Source organism: Salvelinus namaycush, chromosome 42, assembly GCF_016432855.1.
Source record: "Salvelinus namaycush isolate Seneca chromosome 42, SaNama_1.0, whole genome shotgun sequence".
Classification (NCBI taxonomy): domain Eukaryota; kingdom Metazoa; phylum Chordata; class Actinopteri; order Salmoniformes; family Salmonidae; genus Salvelinus; species Salvelinus namaycush.
Genome location: NC_052348.1, coordinates 16558802 through 16579813, shown reverse-complemented (window position 1 = coordinate 16579813; position 21012 = coordinate 16558802). Strand labels below are relative to the sequence as shown.

General features: G+C 40.8%; 2 protein-coding genes and 1 pseudogene across 2 annotated transcripts; 1 reads left to right on the top strand and 2 right to left on the bottom strand.

Moving 5' to 3' along the window:
- Positions 1–362: 362 nt before the first annotated feature.
- Positions 363–1636, bottom strand: LOC120034760 (annotated as a pseudogene).
- Positions 1637–2445: 809 nt separating this feature from the next.
- On the bottom strand, positions 2446–4006 carry LOC120034689. The gene is made up of 3 exons (XM_038981292.1): positions 3477–4006; positions 2781–3206; positions 2446–2633 (listed from the first exon to the last, which is right to left on the bottom strand). The coding sequence occupies exons 1-3, from the start codon at positions 3950–3952 to the stop codon at positions 2615–2617; spliced, it is 921 nt and encodes a 306-aa protein (XP_038837220.1). The 5' UTR covers positions 3953–4006; the 3' UTR covers positions 2446–2614.
- Positions 4007–6549: 2543 nt separating this feature from the next.
- On the top strand, positions 6550–8498 carry LOC120034690. The gene is made up of 4 exons (XM_038981293.1): positions 6550–6651; positions 7300–7396; positions 7640–8062; positions 8191–8498. Exons 1-4 carry the CDS (start codon positions 6585–6587, stop codon positions 8219–8221), a joined length of 618 nt encoding a protein of 205 aa, XP_038837221.1. The 5' UTR covers positions 6550–6584; the 3' UTR covers positions 8222–8498.
- The last annotated feature ends 12514 nt before the right edge of the window (positions 8499–21012 follow it).

Sequence of the window (21012 nt, the reverse complement as noted above, 5' to 3'; positions counted from 1 at the left end):
GGCACCTACTACCATACCCCATTCAAAGGCACTTAAATATTTTGTCTTGCCCATTCACTCTCTAAATGGCAGACATACACAATTGTCTCAAGGCTTAAAAATCTGTTTATGTCATGGAAAGAGCAGGTGTTCATAATGTTTTGTACACTCAGTGATAATGTAAGAGCTGTTTGAGAAGACTGTTTTGGTGGGATGGAGTTTTGGCCTTCCATGGTGACATCACCATGTGTTAATTAGTGAATAGACCATATTCACTAATTAAGGCTATATTTCACAATAGGCCTACTCAGGCTAACTATTGCAATATGCAATTATTCATGTAACAATCATAACAAATACTTCAGAAATATAATCAATAATATTCACGATGTCATTGCCCACACTTTGATTGTCTTTGGATTGTAGACACACAAGTCTTCCTCTTGGTTGCTCTGCACCATCCCAACACCTGGTGAAAGCCAGGCAGAGTCAGAACAAGTTGTGATTGTCTATGATCAGAACTTCCAAAATCCAACCTTAGTTTCAGAACCACCCTGTCGGATTCAGGAACACCTAATGGGGTATTTAACGGCTTTTCGGACACCAGCACCAAGCATACCATCTCTGGATGGTGTGAAGCCATATCTCTGTAGTGTCACCGCAGACTGTTTTGTTGTTTCAAGATACATGGCGTAGACACGGCAACCTTTAGGGATGACTCCACTCTTAACATGATTGTTTTTAGATCAGTAAAACATACAGTATTTGCTGAAATTAGATATTGCATTTGTAGGTAGGTTACATTATTTCATATTATAGGCAAATTATTTTGTTGTTTGTCTGATTGAGGAAGGGGGAGTAAAAGATTTTGTAGAATTCATCACCAACTGGAATCACTGCTCTACTGTGAAGTTGTCACGTACCATCCCATACCATCACAGGTAATGACAAGAAAAATGGTTTGCAATGTATTTCAACAGTCTTTCATACTTACAAGTTCTTTCCAGTCATCTCCATGACCTTTCACTATCTTTGGGTCGTAGACACAGTCCTCCTCTTCCATGCCAACCTCAGGTGGTACCCAGCCAGTGTCATAGCCATGCAGTGTGCCAGGTCTTCTGCTTGGGGTGGTTCTTCTCATCCATGATAATAACCTTCCCCACATCCACTCTGACTTGAAGTACTCTTGTCTCCCAGTAGGGGACACCAGGAGGGTTTTCAATGGCTTTTAGAATGTCCCATCTAACATAGACACCAGTTCCAAGAACACTTTAGTCTGCACTTGGTGTGAAACCGTTGTTCTTAATCAACTCTGTTGTGGTGCCGTGGAACATCACATATTCTGTCTGATCTTCAGGACGTGTGTTGTTGTCTAGGAAGTTGATGTAGTATGGAGAGTTAGCCATAAGCTAGTAACCAAACTGCAACTGAATACACCTCTGCTGAGGTGAACAGTATTATAAGTCAATACAATGCACAATTACACTTTGTAATATTAAATAGTCCTTTGGCTGAAACTGTTACACCAAATAGTGATGTTTATACAATAACAATGTGCTGAATTACTATTGTTACAGTAATATTGTTTAATATATATCAGTGATGTGGTCAATAGCAAGACTTACCTGCTATTACTTGACAAATGCAGGACTATCATACTGTATTCTTAGGAAACCTACAGTAGTGCTTCATACAGAGTGTTTACTGATTTCATTTCCTGGTTACAACTCTTGTCTCTATAGAGATGGATAAGGCACACAGAGCAGGGATCTCCAACTGGTGGCCCAGTTAAATGGTTGGACATAAAAGACTGTAAAAACACCAACAAATCAGCTCCAAGTTATTTCAATTTGGGAAATCTGTAGGTATTCCCACGTATAATAGGGGTTTGTAATGATATTTTAGTCTAACATTATATTTGATTGGGCTTCTTGCGGTCAATATTCAGTCTACAAATTATTTGTAATTATGTTCCGGCCCCCTGACCACCCGTTCAAGAAAGAAATCGGACCTGCGGCTGAATCTAGTAGATGATCGCTGACCTAGAGCATAGTAGTCCCTCAGAATGTAGAACCATGATACCTCTATGTAAGGGGAAAGCAACAACACCCACTCAGATAGTAGAGGTAGTCTAATGAATACAGAACCATAAACATATATGGTATCCCAATCTGAGCATTTCAAAATGGCTGACACCTTCCGCAAACAGTGAGAACTCAGCTGCCACCTGTCTATGGAAGTCTATGGAAGTCTATGGAAGACACACAACATTGACTAAATTAGTTGCTATATTTCCGCAGCACAGATACTTCAATAGATTAACTGATTGGAATTCGGAGGGGGGAAAACACAACAAACAATGTGTGAAACTTGTTTATTTGAGATTTATTATAGGAACAAAGATCATTGCTACACATGTATTATTTACATCAGGTAAATATGAATATTTGATATGATGAGGTTATATGATTGATTGCATATAGATTGACATGTGAAATCATCTTGTGGGCCTGCAAAATATAGCTTCTTCTTCCTATGAACTGCATCATGTCGGTCCGTCTGATTCTATCCATCCTCTTCTGGTGACCATGAGGTGATGCTGGATGCTCCCACTGACTGCAGAACGCCATCAGTTCTACAGTGACGGGTTTAACCTGCAGGAAAGAGAATAGAATACAAACTGTCTCAAATAAAACCTGCATGTGTGTATAGTGGGGCTCACATTAAGTGCCCTTCAAGCCTTCTACTGTAGGGGTACTTCCATTGTGATAAGGTACTGACTGTGGCTCAATATCACTCACATTTTCATGGTGGACACTTTCAGCATTGCCAACACTGTGATTCTCTTTGGGTCGAAAACACAGTCCTCCTCTTGGTTGCGTTCCACCATGCCAACTCCAGGTGGAACCCAGGCAGTGTCATACCCATGCTTAGTGTGCCAGTTGTATTGCATGTCGTGACCCTGTTTGTTAATGATCTTAACCTTGCCAACATTCACCTTCACTTTCAGAACCATCTTGTCTGAGTCATCAGCACCAATGGGGTATTTGATGACTTTTCGGATGTCTCGACTGAGGTAGACACCGGCACCAAGCATACCATCTTTGGAAGGTTCGAATCCATTTCTCTGTATTTTCACAGCAATCTGTTTTGATGTTCCATGGTACATCACGTAGACGTGGCTGTCCTCAGGTGTGACTCCACTCTGAAGATGATTGTATCTAGATCTGTAAGACAGGCAGACAGTTTTTGCTTCAATATGATATTATATTAGCTTCTATTCTTCACATAGTTTATTTAAAATAATGATTTGTTAAAGGAGACTTGATTTTTAGGTCATTTGGGAAATTTTGATTTTTTTAAATTCCTGGTCATCTGACCTCCCAAACTAGGCTCTAAAAACAAATCAGTTAGAAAGCTCTAGAATGTATCTATTGCATCATCACAGGTAAAACCAATCAGAGGGTTTGCACTATAACAGTCTCTTTCATACTTACATGGTCTTTTTGTTTACTTTCATGACCTCCACGACTTTGATTCTCTTTGGGTCGTAGACACAGTTCTCCTGTCGGTTGCTTTCTACCATATCGACCCCTGGTGGAACCCAGGCGGTGTCATATCCATGCTCGGTGTGCCAGGTCTTCTGCATGGGGTGATCCTGCTGGTCTATGATCTTAACCTTCCCTACATCCACTCTGACTTTTAGTACTCTTCTCTTAGACTTGGAAACACCAGGAGGGTATTTACAGGCTTTTTGAATGTCCCGTGTAACATAAACACCAGCACCAAGCATGCTGATATCTGCTCTTGACGGTGTGAAGCCATTCTTCTTTATCAGCTCTGCAGCCTCTACTGAGGTGCCATGGAACATCACATATGTTCTTTGATCCTCAGGATGTTCACCAGTGTCGAGAAAGTTGTCTAAGTATGGAGAGTTTGGTTTCATTTTCCTCAGGCAAGCCCTAGTCAACATGATGATTCTAGCTGTGAGAACCTGTGGCAAAACATGCTTCTATGAGTAGACAAACTTCTGCAATCCTGTAGTAACGATTTAGATCTCCTACAGTGCCTTCAGAAAATATTCATACCTCTTGACTTATTCCTCATTTTGTCATGTTACAGCCGGAATTCAAAATGGATTAAATATATTTTTTTTCTCACCCATCTACACACACAATACCCCATAATGACAAAGTGAAAACATGTTTTTAGACATTTTAGCAAATTTATTGAAAATTAAAGACATAACTATCTCATTTAGATAAGTATTCGCACCCCTTTTCTATGACACTCCAAATTGAAAAAATAAATAATTGAATCCATTTTGAATTCAGGCTGTAGCACAACAAAATGTGGAATAAGTCAAGAGGTATGAATACTTTCTGAAGGTCCTGTACATGTGGAAGTAACCTGAAGTGTAATAAAAGGGGACTCCGCCTGCACATTATAATACTTGCCAATTAAATATTAATTAAAAAGGGCAACATGTCAACCACAAATAGACTTTATCCAGGCTACTAATTCAGAAATGTCACATGCTATTGCCAACTACTGTGTTGCCTTAGTACATTTCTTTGGCTCACATGAATAATACGTCAATAGTGCACAATATACTTGGTATGTTACAAGCACTTGAAACTTGTTTGTAATGTTATAAATACATTATAATTCAGATAATCTCTATTGTATCATTCACTTTTATAGAAAATACTATATATTGGACTATATCCTCCTGCTTGTGATTAAAATTTTTCAATGCGATGTTTAACATACGTGAAGTAGCAAATAAGCAACTTTCTAAAAAGTCAAATTATAATTTGGTCATCCTTACCTGCTACTGTGGAATCAGATTCAACCAACCAGTCAGACTAATTCAGGATTATATGACAGAGTTTAGGTCTCGTTTCTCCTGTGTTTCCTCTCTCTCCCCCCTCCCCTCTCTCTCTCAAATTCTAATTCGAGAGAGAGAGCAAAGTCCATCCATATTTATGACCAGGATATCTCTTTGCTAGTGAAAAGCAACCACACCAACTCAGATGAGAAAGAAGCCTAATCTAATGGGTACATAAACATGTATGATACATCTTATTATTGGAAGATGTCTGGAGCATTTTGAAATTGCAATGCTGACACCTTTGACCAGTAAATTGATGTCTGTCGTGTTTTTACATCAGACTAAGATCAGTTGTTGAGTCAATCTGAACAGTGAGTACACAGCTGTCATTTGCGACTAAATTGAAGATACTATTAGTCTATAGAAGACATCTATTGACTAATATTATACATTTGTCCATTAGATATATTATTTTAAGGTGCATTATATATTTAAGTGCAGTATTGTAGAGGTAAGTGCCAAAATAAAGGAAACGCCAACATAAAGTGTTTTAATAAGGTGTTGGGCACCACGATCTAGAACAGCTTCAATGCATCTTGGCATAGATTCTACAAGTGTCTGGAACTCTACTGGAGGGATGCGACACCATTCTTCCATGAGAAATTCCATCATTTGGTGTTTTGTTGATGGTGGTGGAAACGCTGTCTCAGGCTCCGCTCCAGAATCTCCCATAAGTGTTTAATTGTTTTGAGATCTGGTGGCTGAGACGGCCAGGGCATATAGTTTACATCGTTTTCATGCTCATCAAACCATTACGTCACCACTCGTGCCCTGTGGATGGGGGCATTATCATCCTATGGGGGCATCGCCATGGTAGCCAAAATAATGGCCTGCCCAGTATTTTTATACTGTACATGACCCTAAGCATGATGGAATGTTAAGTGATGAATTAACTCAGGGACCACACCTGTGTCAGTCTACAGTCCACAGTAAGAAGTAGCTAAATAGGCTCACAATAGGCTGAGGATTTGATATGGGAATTCATGTGCAAACAATCATATAACCTTATCATATATTTTAGAAATATAATCAATCATATTTACTTGATAATGAATGTGTATCAATGATCATACGTTGTTTAAAGAAGGGTTTTCTTTCTATAATACATTTCAAATAAACTAGAAGTTCCCGATACTGTTTGAGTGTTTTACCTCCACAAAGCATCTGTGGTGCAGAAATATATTGATAATATTGGTCAATGTTGTGTCTTCCATAGACGTATCAACGGTGTCTTCCTGTTAGTCGCAGACAGCAGTTGTGTGATCACTGTTTAGATTGACAACACATTACCGATTCTGATCCTAGTCTATATACAAGGCAAAGGGTGGCTACTTTGAAGAATCTCAAATATAACATATTTTTTTATTTGTTTAACACTTCTTTGGTTACTACATGATTACGTGTTATTTAATAGTTTTGATGTCTTCGCTACTTTTTTACAATGTAGAAAATAGTAAAAATAAAGAAAAACCCTTGAATGAGTAGGTGTGTCCAAACTTTTGACTGGTACTGTATAAAGACGAAAAACGTCAATGTATTTGTCAAAGGTGTCCGCATTGCAATTTGAAAACGCTCCAGAGGTCTTAATACGGCATGACGTTACACATATGTTTATAATCATGTACCCATTAGACTACATTCGAATGTGAGTGGGCGTGGTTTTTACTTACAAAGAAACAGAAAACCTAACGTTTTTCTCAAGAACCAGGAAATGAAACTTGAGTGGAAGGAAACCCTCACATACGGTATAATCCTGCATTCGTCTGTTAGTATAACGGGTGAGAATAATGTTATTTGAAACACTAGACAAGTTAGCTGTCTTATTATTGAACACTTGATATAAGTCAAATACTGTTTTGTTTACCAGTCTTTACTTGAGAATGTTATAATGCTATTCTAATACTATTGTAACATTGATTCTGGATACGTTGAATAGTTATTTAAATATTACAATTTGCTTTAACGGTTTTAACGGTAACTAGCCCTTAAAAATAGTTTTGGGGATTACAGCTCATTTGTCAGAGGTGTATACAGCTGCAGATTGATTACTATGGCTTTGAAGGGGTACACCAAGCAGAAAAACAAAACAAATTCACCATACTACTTAGAAAACATTCTTGAGACCAATGAGCATCCAGAGGATCACAAAGAATATGTGATGTTCCACGGCACCACAAAAGAGGCTACAGAGTTGATAAAGAAGAATGGTTTCACACCATCAAGAGAAGAACTTGGGCCTGGTGTGTATGTCAGTCGAGACATAGGGAAAGCAATTAAATACCCCCTTGGTGTTTCCAACAATAAGAGAAGAGTACTAAAAGTCAAAGTGGATGTAGGGAAGGTTAAAATCATAGATCAACAGGATCACCCCATGCAGAAGACCTGGCATACCGAGCATGGATATGACACCGCCTGGGTTCCCCCAGGGGTCAGTATGGTGCTGAGCAACCAACAGGGGAACTGTGTCTACGACCCAAAGAGAATCAAAGTCATGCAGGTCATGAAAGTAAAAGAAAGCAACATGTAAGTATGAAAGTGACTGTTGTAAAGCACTGCTAACTTTCTCTTGGTTTTACCTGTCATGAACAATTGAACTTCACAGCAGTCAATTGTGTTTTGAGCTTTCCAATGGCATCGTTTTATAGTCTATTTGTGGAGGGCTTACAAATTCGTTTGAGATATTTTGCCTCAAATTTTAAAATACTGCAACTGTAGAAGGTTGTACTTTTATCACATTTCTGCAAAAACTGTCTCCCTGTCTTACAGATCTAGACACCGTCATCTTCAGAGTGGAGTCACCCCTGAGGACAGCCACGTCTACGTGATGTATCATGGAACATCAAAACAGGCTGCAGTAGAAATACAGAGACATGGCTTCACACCATCCACAGATGGCATGCTTGGTGCAGGTGTCTATGTCAGTCGAGACATCAGAAAAGCCATCAAATACCCCATTGGTGCTGATGACTCAGACAAGATGGTTCTGAAAGTGAAGGTGGATGTTGGCAAGGTTAAGATCATTGATGTGCAGGGTCACGACAGGCAATACGACTGGCACACACATGGGTATGACACTGCCTGGGTTCCACCTGGTGTAGACATGGTGCCGAGCAACCAACAGGAGAACTGTGTCTACGACCCAAAGAGAATCAAAGTCATGGCATTGCTGAAAGTGGCCATCTTGAAAAAGTATGTAATATTGAACTTCTCTCACAAATCACGAGATGGAAGTTTATTTTCCTAGAAGGCTTGCACTTGAAATATGAACTCCACTACTTGCAGGTTCTAACATGTTGTATTTGTTTCTCTATCCTCAGGTTAAACCCGTCACTGGAGGTGGAGGCTTGAAGGTGTATTCAAGGAGTATTAATTACACTTCATGTTCATCGAGATAAGAGGATGTAGCATGCTGCTATAGCTACACATTCAATATTGCATAGGAAGAAGCTATATTTTGCCAAAGGCTTACTGATTATTGGCAATATACCTACTGTATATGCAATTAATATACCCTTGTCACATTTCAAAAACCGATTCAATGATATTCACTTGACGTAAACAAGGTGTGTATCAATGATCATAATTGTTCAGAATAATTGTCTTCCTGTAATAAATCTCAAATAAACCTCTAAAAGTCACCCATTGTTTGAGTGTGTTCATTTCATCTGAAGCATCTTTACTGCGGAAACATTGGCAATATTTAGTCAATGTTGTGTGTCTGCCATAGGTTTATAAGGTGTCTTCCAGTTTGACGCTGGTGGCAGCTGAATGCTCACTACTGTTTGCAAAAGGTGTCAGCAGCTTTCAATGTCAGGTTGGTGGCATACTACTTAAACATTTTAATACTATAGGTTCATGGTTATGCATTTATTAGACTACCTCTACTATCTGTGTGGGATGGTTGCTTTTCACTTACATAGAGGTATCATGGTTCTACATTCTGATGGACTACTATGCTCTCTAGAGACAGTTATTTGTGGCAATTGTGCCCTCTATCCATCTCTATGTCTAGTGAGAGAGGAAACCTGGAAATGAAACCTAAGCACGGGAGTGAGTCGTTACTAGTTACCTCAGCCGCAAAGTACTCTACCTCGCCTATTTCTTATTAAAGTGTGATTTTAAACCGAACCCTAACCTTAACCCTAGCCGTAACCTCACTGCTAACCCTTATGCCTAACCTTAAATGAAGACCAAAAAGCTCATTTTTGTTTACATGCATTTTTTTGTGGCTGTGGTAACTAGTGGAAAGCACAGCAGCGAGATCAGTAAGAAGCACTGTTTCCTAAGCATACACAGTATAATAAACAAATTTTTTATTAAACAGTCTTGTTATTGGACACTTAACTTAGATATATCAAACAATCCCTGTTTACAAAGTACATTTCTATGTTAAGCATGATAATGTTACAACACTTGTAATATTACTGTAACAATAGTGATTCGGCATATTGTTATTGTATAAATATCACTATTTAGTGTAACAGTTTTAGCCAAAGGACTATTTAATATTACACAGTGTAATTGTGCATTGTATTGACTTATAATACTGTTCACCTCAGCAGAGGTGTATTCAGTTGCAGTTTGGTTACTAGCTTATGGCTAACTGTCCATACTACATCAACTTCCTAGACAACAACACACGTCCTGAAGATCAGACAGAATATGTGATGTTCCACGGCACCACAACAGAGTTGATTAAGAACAATGGTTTCACACCAAGTGCAGACTAAAGTGTTCTTGGAACTGGTGTCTATGTTAGTTGGGACATTCTAAAAGCCATTGAAAACCCTCCTGGTGTCCCCTACTGGGAGAAAATAGTACTTCAAGTCAGAGTGGATGTGGGGAAGGTTATTATCATGGATGAGAAGAACCACCCCAAGCAGAAGACCTGGCACACTGCATGGCTATGACACTGGCTGGAGGAGGACTGTGTCTACGACCCAAATATAGTGAAAGGTCATGGAGATGACTGGAAAGAACTTGTAAGTATGAAAGACTGTTGAAATACATTGCAAACCATTTTTCTTGTCATTACCTGTGATGGTATGGGATGGTACGTGACAACTTCACAGTAGAGCAGTGATTCCATTTGGTGATGAATTCTACAAAATCAGACAAACACACTCAAAAACATGTAAATAATTTGCCTACAATTTCGAATAATGTATCCTACCTACGAATGCAATATCGTATATTTCAGCAATTGTCCTACAGATGTAAAAACAGCCACCTTAAAAGTAAAGTCGCCCCAGACTATAGACACATCTACGCCATGTATCATGGAACAACAAAACAACACGTCCAGGTGTCAAGCCTCAGTTGCGGTCCTAGAGCCTCAGGCCCTCTGGAAGAGGAGACAGAGAAAAGATGAGGGAGTTCATTTGACTTGAGGGAGAGAAAGAACCAGTGGAGGCAGCAACAAGCAGGGATTGGCCCAGGCACGTCTAGGAATCAGGACACCAACAGGCAGGTAGAAGGGGGCCAGGTGGGATTGGCCCAGGCACGTCTAGGAATCAGGACACCAACAGGCAGGTAGAAGGGGGCCAGGTGGGATTGGCCCAGGCACGTCTAGGAATCAGGCCAGGGTGTCCTCAGTTGCGGTCCAAGAACCTCCGTAAGGGGAGAAAGAGAAAATATGAGTGTTAGTGAGAGCATGGCTAAAACCATAGTACACATCACAGTAGAGAATAATCAATGATGTTACTGTGGACACTGGATAATCTGACACAAACACCTGTTTGACCTTGCTGTGATACTATAGGCCTACTTATGTTACCTTTCTGAGTCAATTCAGGTAGCATTCAATGTCCTGCATTTTTGTTAACCATGACAGCCAGCATTGTAAATAAAGAGATGTGCAGAAAGATAATCAGCCTCTGTATCTATGGATCCTTTCCCCTAATGTATTTTTCATGTCAGCCAGGCCCATCTTTTCAAAGAAATACCATTTAATTAAATCTATAGTTGAGTAAAATAAGTAGTTTTGTTCTGGTCACAAGATACTCCAGAAAATAGCTGTAAACATCGCCACACTCAGGCAGAAAACCGACTTTGTCTTGAATCCATCAATAGCCTAGGCCTAGGTGTTTGGAGACAGTATATTATTACTTTCATTTTAAAATTAAACGACTAAAATCAAAGTGAGCTCAAAAGTTAATGGACCTATATTTTAAAATAAGATCATCTTTGAGAACTAACAATCACCAAAATAAAACTAAACAGTAAGGGAGAATCTAAAATTATCCAAATGATGCATTCAGGAGTATATTTGTTATGGCATGGGGCCCATTGATTTTGATATAATGTTTGAGTCACTCAATTGGCCACGTTCATGACCACGCCCCCGCCATACCACCTAAATTATGATCCAGAAAAACCCTGCACAGAAGAACAATATTCTCTCGCACTCTCTGCAGCAAGCGCGATGCCACATCCTTAGTCCGCATGATCCTAAAGCCCCCTTCTCGCAGGAATTATTTTCGAGCAATTATTAGACCATCAAACGGTTCGGGGCTAGACCAAAAACATTCAGGGCTGCACCCCGTGAAGCCTACCTTTAACAACGCAGATAGCTTGGTTATACTCCACTTGTTCAATAAGTGTCTATTGATCCACATGGGAACGCAACCTGCTAGTCTCCACTGTCTGCTCGGGTGGAGAGAGGACAAAACACGATTAAAGGTACAATCTGCAATATTCAATCGCCATTACCCAGTGCTTAATTTGGACCGGATCCTGGCACCTCTCCGTTTTGGACTGTGTTGTCCCGGAACCTAATTGGCCAGACCCGGTACCTCTAGTGGCATGAACACTTATTTAAACTTTTCTCGGAATTGATCAAAGTTCATTCGAGTTGCCTCTTCATTAATTCTCCTGCCGCCACAAACAAAAACGTATTGTGAAAAAGTTGATTTTCAGCCCGGGCCAAATATTCTAAGAGTTGATTTGGGTTGGGTTTATGGTTTGCCACATCCTTAGTCCATTGTAACCTATGTTTGAGACCAACGCTTGGCGGTGGCTGTGTGAGAAGCGCGCCAGTATCTCTCACATAACTAGGATATTTGCTTTCTATGATACCTCTCTGCTCTGATAGACATATGCCTGATAAAGATATGCCTGATAGCAACTCATCTCTCCAGTGTTGCAATTCAACATTTATTTCCTTATATAATTTTTTATTTATCCTTTATTTAACTAGGCAAGTCAGCTGATAAAACATTCTTATTTACAATGACAGCCTACCGGTGAACAGTGGGTTAACTGCCTTGTTCAGGGGCAGCATGACAGATTTTTACCATGTCAGCTCAGGGATTCGATCCAGCAACCTTTCAGTTACTGGCTCAATGCTCTCACCACTAGGCTACCTGCTGCCCTGAATCATAGCCCCGCGAAGTCTTTTGAATGAACTGCAGCACCCCTAATAAATTTAAATACATTTGCTAAAGTTATAGAATTACTGCTGTCTGTTCAGAAATAAATTAAATAATTCAGAATACCCTACTACGCCATGAGAAGGCCTATAATTTAGCAACAGAGGATCAATAGCTTTTTTTTATAGCCTGGCTGTGGATTGTAGCACAATAACAAGGAAAAAGGAATAGCAAGGAACGAGGAATAGAACAAGGAATAGCCTACAGTTGGGAACAAGCAGCAAATATGTCTGTGGAAAAAAGCAGCATGCAGACAAAACAGGCCCTTCAGTATATTTCAAATACAATCGAGGAAAAACACAGGTTGGAAAGCAAATGGCTCCTGCTGAAAAGAGAAGACTTGTGTAACAGTATAATTTCCGTCCCTCTCCTCGCCCCTACCTGGGCTCGAACCAGGGACCCTCTGCACACATCAACAACAGTCACCCACGAAGCATTGTTACCCATCGCGCAACAAAAGCTGGGGCCCTTGCAGAGCAAGGGGAACAACTACTTCAGGTCTCAGAGCGAGTGAGGTCAACAATTGAAACGCTATTAGCGCGCACCACCGCTAACTAGCTAGCCATTTCACATCGGTTACATAGGCTACCAAAATATTTGATCGACTTCCAAATATTGTTTTACAAGAGAGAGAGCGTGAGAGGTAGGCTTTTGGCATGTGTTGATAATACAAGTTTACTGGAGAACTGAGACGAAGTAGAGACTCTGGACAGGGTGGATGAGGTTTAATTAAATGCAATTTATTCAGAGGTAAAGATATCTGAAATAGCGTGCACGGACCCTTTTCATCAAGCTCAAATGGAACTATCCGAAAGAAGCCCAGATAACAGAGTGCATATACATTTTATACAGTACAGAAAGTAGGTTGAGTCTGGAAGTTCTGGTCCTCTGGTTGGTTCTGATGAGTTGGGCGAGGTCTCCTTCAGGCCAGTATCACTGTCCCATTGGCTCTGAGTAGAGTTCTTTGTCTTCAGAAATGTTCAGCTAAAACAGGAGATTAGGTGTGTGCGTAGATGTTCCTATTTTGACATTTCTGTGTGTCTCTGTAAAATGTTCAGACTGAAGAGGAGTTTTTGTGTGTGCGAAGATGTTCCTGTCTTATCTGTGTTTATGAAAGGTTTACGTCAGCCCTCTGTCCTTGGGTATGTGTGTGTCTCAGTTTCTCGTGATATGCAGTACCAGGCACCACTTTTCTTATCAGTCTTTATGAAAAGGCCTGTGTCAGCCATCTGTCTCTGGGTGTGTGAGAAACCCTGCTTAGAAAGAAGTTAGTTATAACAATGTAATAGCAATATGCTTGTGTTATTTTCAAATGGTATTTATTACACATGAGTGCATCGGCCATCACCAGCAAGTGAGCTGCGCAACATTGGGTGAGTCAGTGAAACTGGAAAGCATTTTTAGGACTATAATTTCCTCCTCATATTGTAGCCTACAATATGTGTCTCCACACACACAGGCCTGGGCTATTAATTGATTCAACACAAACTCGTTTTTATTGATCTCAGATTCTCAGTTTGTCAGTGTAAAGTAACCTGCCATTTCGATCATGTGTGTGGTATTAACAAGTATTCTGCCAAAGTCTTCAGTCATGTAAAATGAAGAAGAATTGCATGAAATGCATTTATAAAAGGCCAACATTTTCCCGGACGTTATGCTACTAAAAACGTTCTCCATGTTTGCAACCTGTGTAAGGGCCTCTCCTCTACAGCTCTATGCCACTAGCAAATGCAATGATATTATAAAGGACTTTTTTTGTATGCGTTCCGGTACTTCAGATCCTCCCCAGGTCACCCCACTCCAGTGCTCACTTTATGTTCCGGCACCTCCCGATTTACAAATTAAGCACCCGTATTACCATAAACGGTCATAGTTTACAGCCCATATTGTACTGCAAATACCGTATAGTGATTCAAGGGGATATTTTTATTTAACTAGGCAAGTCAGTTAAGAACAAATTCTTATTTACAATGACGGCCTACCACGGCCAAACCCTAAGGACGCTGGGCCAATTGTGCACCGCCCTATGGGACTCCCAATCACGACCAGTTGTGATACAGCCTGGATTTCGAACCAGGGTCTGTAGTGACACCTCTAGCACTGCGATACAATGCCTTAGACCGCTGCGCCACTCGGGAGCCCTGGATCGGTATATCCACCATTTTTTAAAGTAGGCCTAATGATATACACTGAGTGTACAAAACATTAAGGACACCTTTCTAATATTGAGTTGCAACTCTCATCTCTCCAGTATTGCAGTTCATCATGTATTTCTTTGTATGTGTGTTTTGTGAGTTCACCAGATCAGAGGCAGTAGGGATGACCAGGGAAGTTCTCTTGATAAGTGCGTGAATTTGAAAATGTTCCTGTCCTGCGAAGCATTCAAAATATAACAAGTACTTTTGGGTGTCAGGGAAAATATATGGAGAAGTACAATATTTTCTTTAGGAATGTAGTGAAGTAAAAGTTACAAAAAAAATAGAAATAAATTTCCAAATATTGTTTTACAAGAGAGAGAGCGTGAGAGGTAGGCTTTTGGCATGAGCGCATCGGCCATCACCAGCAAGATCAGTACTTAATTAGTACTTTAAGGTATTTTTACTAAAGAACTTTACACCACTGATTCTTGCATTCTAAATAACAGGCTCTCTCACTATCTAGAACTGTCTGGCCAGCTTTGTGATGAACAGAATGCTTTTAGGAAAGCCAGAGCATGTATAGAACATATCTATACCACAGGAGGTTGGTGGCCCATTAATTTGGGAGGACTGGCTCATAATGGCTGGAGCGGAATAAGTGGAATGGTATGAAATGCATCAAACACATGGTTTCCATGTGTTCGATGCCATTCCATTACCTCTGTTCCAGACCTTATTATGAGCCGTCCTCCCCTCAGCAGCCTCCACTAATCTATACTGTCTAGAATTCAAGAGAGAGAACCAACTTCTGAACTAAAACTTCCTGTTTTATTGATTTTCAGAAGGCTTTTTATTGGGTGAATCGAAACCTTGCTTTTAGACAAATTAAAATAGGAATTGATGGATTATTCTTTGATGCTATCAAAGCTCTTTATCTGACTCCAGGTGCCTGTATTTAGGTCAGTATCCTCAGGACTGGCTTGTTTCCAACCCCTTTACGGTGTAAAGCAGGGAGACACACTCTTGCCCACTTTATTTGCACTATATGCTAATGATTTAGCCCTACAAATCAAAAATGCTACACTGGGTGTTGAAATTGCAGATATATTCCTGGGCATCTTGTTGTATGCTGATGTCATAGTTCTCCTTGCTTCCAGAATGTGTAGAATATTGTTAATTTATGGTGTACTAAATCGACACTAGCGATGAATCAAGAGAAGAACCAGATTGTTCATTTCAGAAAGAAGGGTGTGCAGAGAAGTGGACACAACCTTTGTTTTGGCACAACCCCATTATTCTACACTGGGCTCTATAATTACCTTGGTTTCACACTGGATGAACACATGACCGTTGAAGACGGCATTAGATCACTGGCAGAATCTGCAGGTAGAGCCTTGGGGTCAGTGTTTAAACAAAATGAAAATATGTAAGGATCTTGCTTACTTTCAGCTGTATACATGTTGTGGGTGTCCAGTGATAGACTATGCTGCTGGGGTGTGGGATCCAACGTGCTTACTAACTGTAACAATGTTCAAAACAGAGCATTCTGTTTCTTGGACTGTACAAACTGACGGTGGTTGGGAACCATGTGTGCCATGGAACATCTATAGAAAAGACTGATAAATATGCCAGAACACAGAATCACTAAAGAATTGTTAGACTGGGATCTTACTCATAACAATTCTCTAGCCCTCGGAAAGTTATCTATTTTTTTGTGATATATTCAGGAACAAATGACTATGTGATTCACAAGGAACAATGGCCAGTTAATGTTTGGTGCAAACCTAAACTTAGAACGTACACTTTCATCAAAGAGAACTACGCCCCTGAACCATTATGTCTGCCTGAACCTAACGAAAATCCGGCCCCCTTCCTCTGGCTATATAGACGAGTAGATTAACAGAGTGCCTGAAGAGGAGACAATGTGTCTACTGTGTGATCTTGGCGAAAACAAAATCCATTTAGTGTTTTATTGTCCTCTGTATATCTAAGACATGTTGTGTTTTGTGAAAATGGTGATGATAACCCTGAAGTATTCTGGTTAGGGGACAAGTAGAGGCTTGAATTCTGTTTCAGACAGGGCCTATTTTAGATTGCTCACCTTGTCCACAATGCCTGAATGAGAAGGAGAAATGTACTGTTTGTGTAGTGTGGCTAGATGGTAGCTGTTCTGGGCATTGTTATTGTATGAGTATAATTTGTAAAATGTTATTTAGTTCTGTCTTATTTTTGGACATAGGCGGCCTGAAAAAAACTCAGGTGGCCCACCGAAGACTTTTCTATGCAGGAAAAACCCTGCTGCTATTAGTTTTCATGATAGCGGTGCGTGTAGTAGCTTGTTTTCATCAAACTGGTGTGGTGAGATCTCTCGATCCGTTGGAAAATGGTGACGGGTGCTTATTTCAAAGAGCGCTCCGTAAGCCATGTCCCAGTGGGCAGAGCTAGGCATGTTGCACTGGGACACGTTTTAATACAGGAAAATCATCTCTTTCTATTTCTAAGTAACAGCCATATCAATCAGAGAAACACTTTGTTCTCACTTTATAATAGAACAGTCAGATTTTTCTGCCTGGCTGTGGCGCTTTTTTCCTGAATTGTTAGGATTTTCTTGTGATCACAAACAAAACAACCTATTTTGTTCAAATAGATATAATTAGTTTTCTTTGAAAAGGTGGGCCTTGCTGAGAATAGAACATTCAGTTTTCTGCCCGAGTCTGGAGCTGTTTACCGCTATTCTCTGGATTATTTTATGACGAGAACAAAACAATTTATTTTACTCAACTAGAAATGGAAATAAAAGGGGTTTCTTTAAAAAGATGGCCCTGGCTGACATGGACAGTTCCCTCGCCTTTTTCTCCTTGGGGTTAACCATGGCTGTTGGTTATTTACCAGGTAACAAGAAGTCAAAACGAAACAACTGAAGCAATATCTGGCTGTCATGGTTAACACAACCGCAGGACATTGAATGCTACCTGAATTAACTCAGAAAAGTAACATAAATAGGCCTACAGTATCACAGCAAGGTCAAACAGGTGTTTGTGTCAGATTATCCAGTGTCCACAGCAACATCATTGATTATTCCCTACTGTGATGTGTACTATGGTTTTAGCCATGCTCTCACTAACCCTCATCTTTTCAAGGTCTCCCCTCCCCTTGGACCGCGACTAAGAACACCCTGGCCTGACACCTGGACATGCTGTACCTGGCCCAATTCCACCTGGCCCCCTTCTACCTGCTTGTTGATGCCTCCACAGGTTCTTGCTCCCCCTCAAGTCACTGATCCTTCTCCGCACACACACAGAAACCTGGATTCCATTACTTACCATCACGTCTTTATCAAAAGCCATCAGACCATCTGACCAAGGCTCTCAAAAACTCAAAAGTAGAGCATTATACATGGAAAAGTTAGAGAAAATGGTGCCCTTTGGGATGCCTTCCGCCTGTTGAGCCCCGCCCTGCTTATTGTAAACCGTTTCTTCAGCCCTTCCCCCCAGTTAAGCAAATGAGAGAGGCTGTGCCTACAACTGATGAAGTGAATGACTTTTCTTGTCAATGACTTTATTTGATAAACTCCCTTTATTGTGTGTGTGTCCCTTTTTGACGGTCAAATAAAGCCAAGAAATCCCTCTGTTCATTGATGGAATATTCAACAGGCTGAACAGTCTGTTGAATATTCCATCATTAGTTCCATCATTAGTTGCATTGCAGTTGTGTGTGGTGTTGTTGCCATTCAGCTTCATCTAGCCTTGGTATGGAATAACTGATAACTGACAGGCTCAGACCATATCCATAATGACTATAGGGAAAGTACTAACACTTCAAGACCCTATGGTCTGATGGCTTTTGATGAAGACGTGATGGTAATGGAATCCAGGTTTCTGGGTGTGTGCAGAGTGGCATCAGTTACTTGAGGGGGAGAAAGAACCAGTGGAGGCAGCAACAAGCAGGTAGAAGGGGACCAGGAGGGATTGGCCCAGGCACGTCTAGGAATCAGGCCAGGGTGTCCTCAGTTGCGGTCCAAGAGCCTCCGTAAGGGGAGAAAGAGAAAATATGAGTGTTAGTGAGAGCATGGCTAAAACCATAGTACACATCACAGTAGAGAATAATCAATGATGTTACTGTGGACACTGGATAATCTGACACAAACACCTGTTTGACCTTGCTGTGATACTATAGGCCTACTTATGTTACCTTTCTGAGTCAATTCAGGTAGCATTCAATGTCCTGCATTTTTGTTAACCATGACAGCCAGCATTGTAAATAAAGAGATGTGCAGAAAGATAAGCAGCCTCTGTATCTGTGGATCCTTACCCCTAATATATTTTTGTGTCAGCCAGGCCCATCTTTTAAAAGAAATACAATTTATTTCAATCTCTAGTTGAGTCAAATAAATGGTTTTGTTCCGGTAACAAGATAATCCGGACAATTGCGGTAAACAGCACCCCACTCAGGCAGAAAACGGAATGTTCTATTTGAGCAAAATAAGTAGTCTTGTGATCACAAGAAAATCCTAATAATTCAGATAAAGAACGCCACAGTCAGGCAGAAAAATCTGACTGATCTATCATAAAGTGAGAACAATTGGTTTTCGGGGTTGCTACTTAGAGATACTATAACAGTAAATTAATAGATAACTGTCACTGCCATCAACCTGTCTCCAATACAATCGCATAATTTACACAGGCCCACTGCGGAATTTGAACAATGAATCTCTTTGTGAAAAGGTGTCCCATGGTCTGTTTTGTCAAGGAGGTCAATGTATTCCAAACACTGGTGGTAACCAGATAATCCCGATAATTTAGGTAGTAAACGATGCCCCTCTTCTCGTATGTACATTGCGAACTGTCTGGACTCATTGGCATAAACTACAGACGAACACAATTAGCATTTTATCGATGGCAGTTTGAATGCACAGAGATACCGTGACGAGATCCTGAGGCCCATTGTCGTGCCATTCAATCGCCGCCATCACCTCATGTTTCCGCATGATAATGCACGGCCCCATGTCGCAAGGTTCTGTACACAATTCCTGAAAGCTGAAAATGTCCCAGTTCTTCCATGGCCTGCATACTCACCAGGCATGAATTCCCAGTCATGTGAAATAAATAGATTAGGGCTGAAAGAATGTATTTAAATGGACAGATTTTCTTATATGAACTGTAACTCAGTAAAACAATTTAATTGTTGCATGTTGCGTTTTATATATATTTTTCAGTATAAAAGTCAAATGATGAGGACAGGCTACAACACCAAGAGCCAACAGGTAGGCTGCTACTTAATCATATGAATGGATTTGGACGGGGAGAAAGAGCACAGTTACATTTATGTAAACTCAATTAGCCTAGTTAACGTTACCTAGCTGAGCTTAACTAGCTTCTCTCGGTTTGATGCAGTCAAGACACGTACTATGTAATCAGATGAGATGATAAATAACTAGCAATAAGTTAGCAACCAAATCGACTCCTGTTGGTAAACCTATCTCACTCCCCTTCCGTTCTCCCTTCGTCACACCTTCACTTCTCAGGTTTTACATTTTTTATATAAACTCAGCAAAAAAAGAAACGTCCTCACTGTCAACTGCATTTATTTTCAACAAACTTAACATGTGTAAATATTTGTATGAACATAAGATTCAACAATTGAGACATAAACTGAACAAGTTCCACAGACATGTGACTAACAGAAATGGAATAATGGGTCCCTGAACAAAGGGGGGGGGGTCAAAATCAAAAGAAACAGTCAGTATCTGGTGTGGCCACCAGCTGCATTAAGTACTGCAGTGCATCTTCTCCTCATGGACTGCACCAGATTTTTGCTGTGAGATGTTACCCCACTCATTCACTAAGGCACCGGCAAGTTCCCGGATATTTCCCCTCACCCTCCGATCCAACAGGTCCCAGACATGCTCAACGGGATTGAGATCCAGGCTCTTCGCTGGCCATGGCAGAACACTGACAATCCTGTCTTGCAGGAAATCACATACAGAACGAGCAGTATGGCTGGTGGCATTGTCATGCTGGAGGGTCATGTCAGGATGATCCTGCAGGAAGGGTACCACATGAAGGAGGAGGATGTCTTCCCTGTAATGCACAGCATTGAGATTGCCTGCAATGACAACAAGCTCAGTCCGATGATGCTGTGACACACCGCCCCAGACCATGATGGCCCCTCCACCTCCAAATCGATCCCGCTCCAGAGTACAGGCCTCGGTGTAACGCTCAGTCCTTCGATGATAAACGCGAATCCGACCATCGGTTGTGCGTGGCTACACAGTCATGGGTGAACAGGGAGTACAGGAGGGGACTAAGCACACACCCTTGAGGGGCCCCCGTGTTGAGGGTCAACGTGGCAGATGGGTAGTAATTTAACTTTTTAAATCTAATTTTAAAACATACAATCTACCTGCAGTGAAGCTGCTCAACATTTACATTACATTCAGTCCTCTAGCAGACACTCCCATCCAGAGCGACCCACAGGAGCAACCAGGCTCAAGCGCCCCACCCAAGGCCACAAGGACCGAATCTCCACCAAGTCGAACTGTGGACCCAAACCAGCAACCTCTTGGCCGCTG

Coding starts and splice junctions, on each gene's coding strand:
- LOC120034689 (XM_038981292.1), bottom strand. CDS start 3,952: ATGTTGACTAGGGCTTGCCTGAGGAAAATGAAACCAAACTCTCCATAC. Junction 3,207..3,476: donor AAAGTAAACAAAAAGACCAT/GTAAGTATGAAA, acceptor CCTGTCTTACAG/ATCTAGATACAATCATCTTC.
- LOC120034690 (XM_038981293.1), top strand. CDS start 6,585: ATGAAACTTGAGTGGAAGGAAACCCTCACATACGGTATAATCCTGCAT. Junction 7,397..7,639: donor AAAGTAAAAGAAAGCAACAT/GTAAGTATGAAA, acceptor CCTGTCTTACAG/ATCTAGACACCGTCATCTTC. Junction 8,063..8,190: donor AAAGTGGCCATCTTGAAAAA/GTATGTAATATT, acceptor CTCTATCCTCAG/GTTAAACCCGTCACTGGAGG.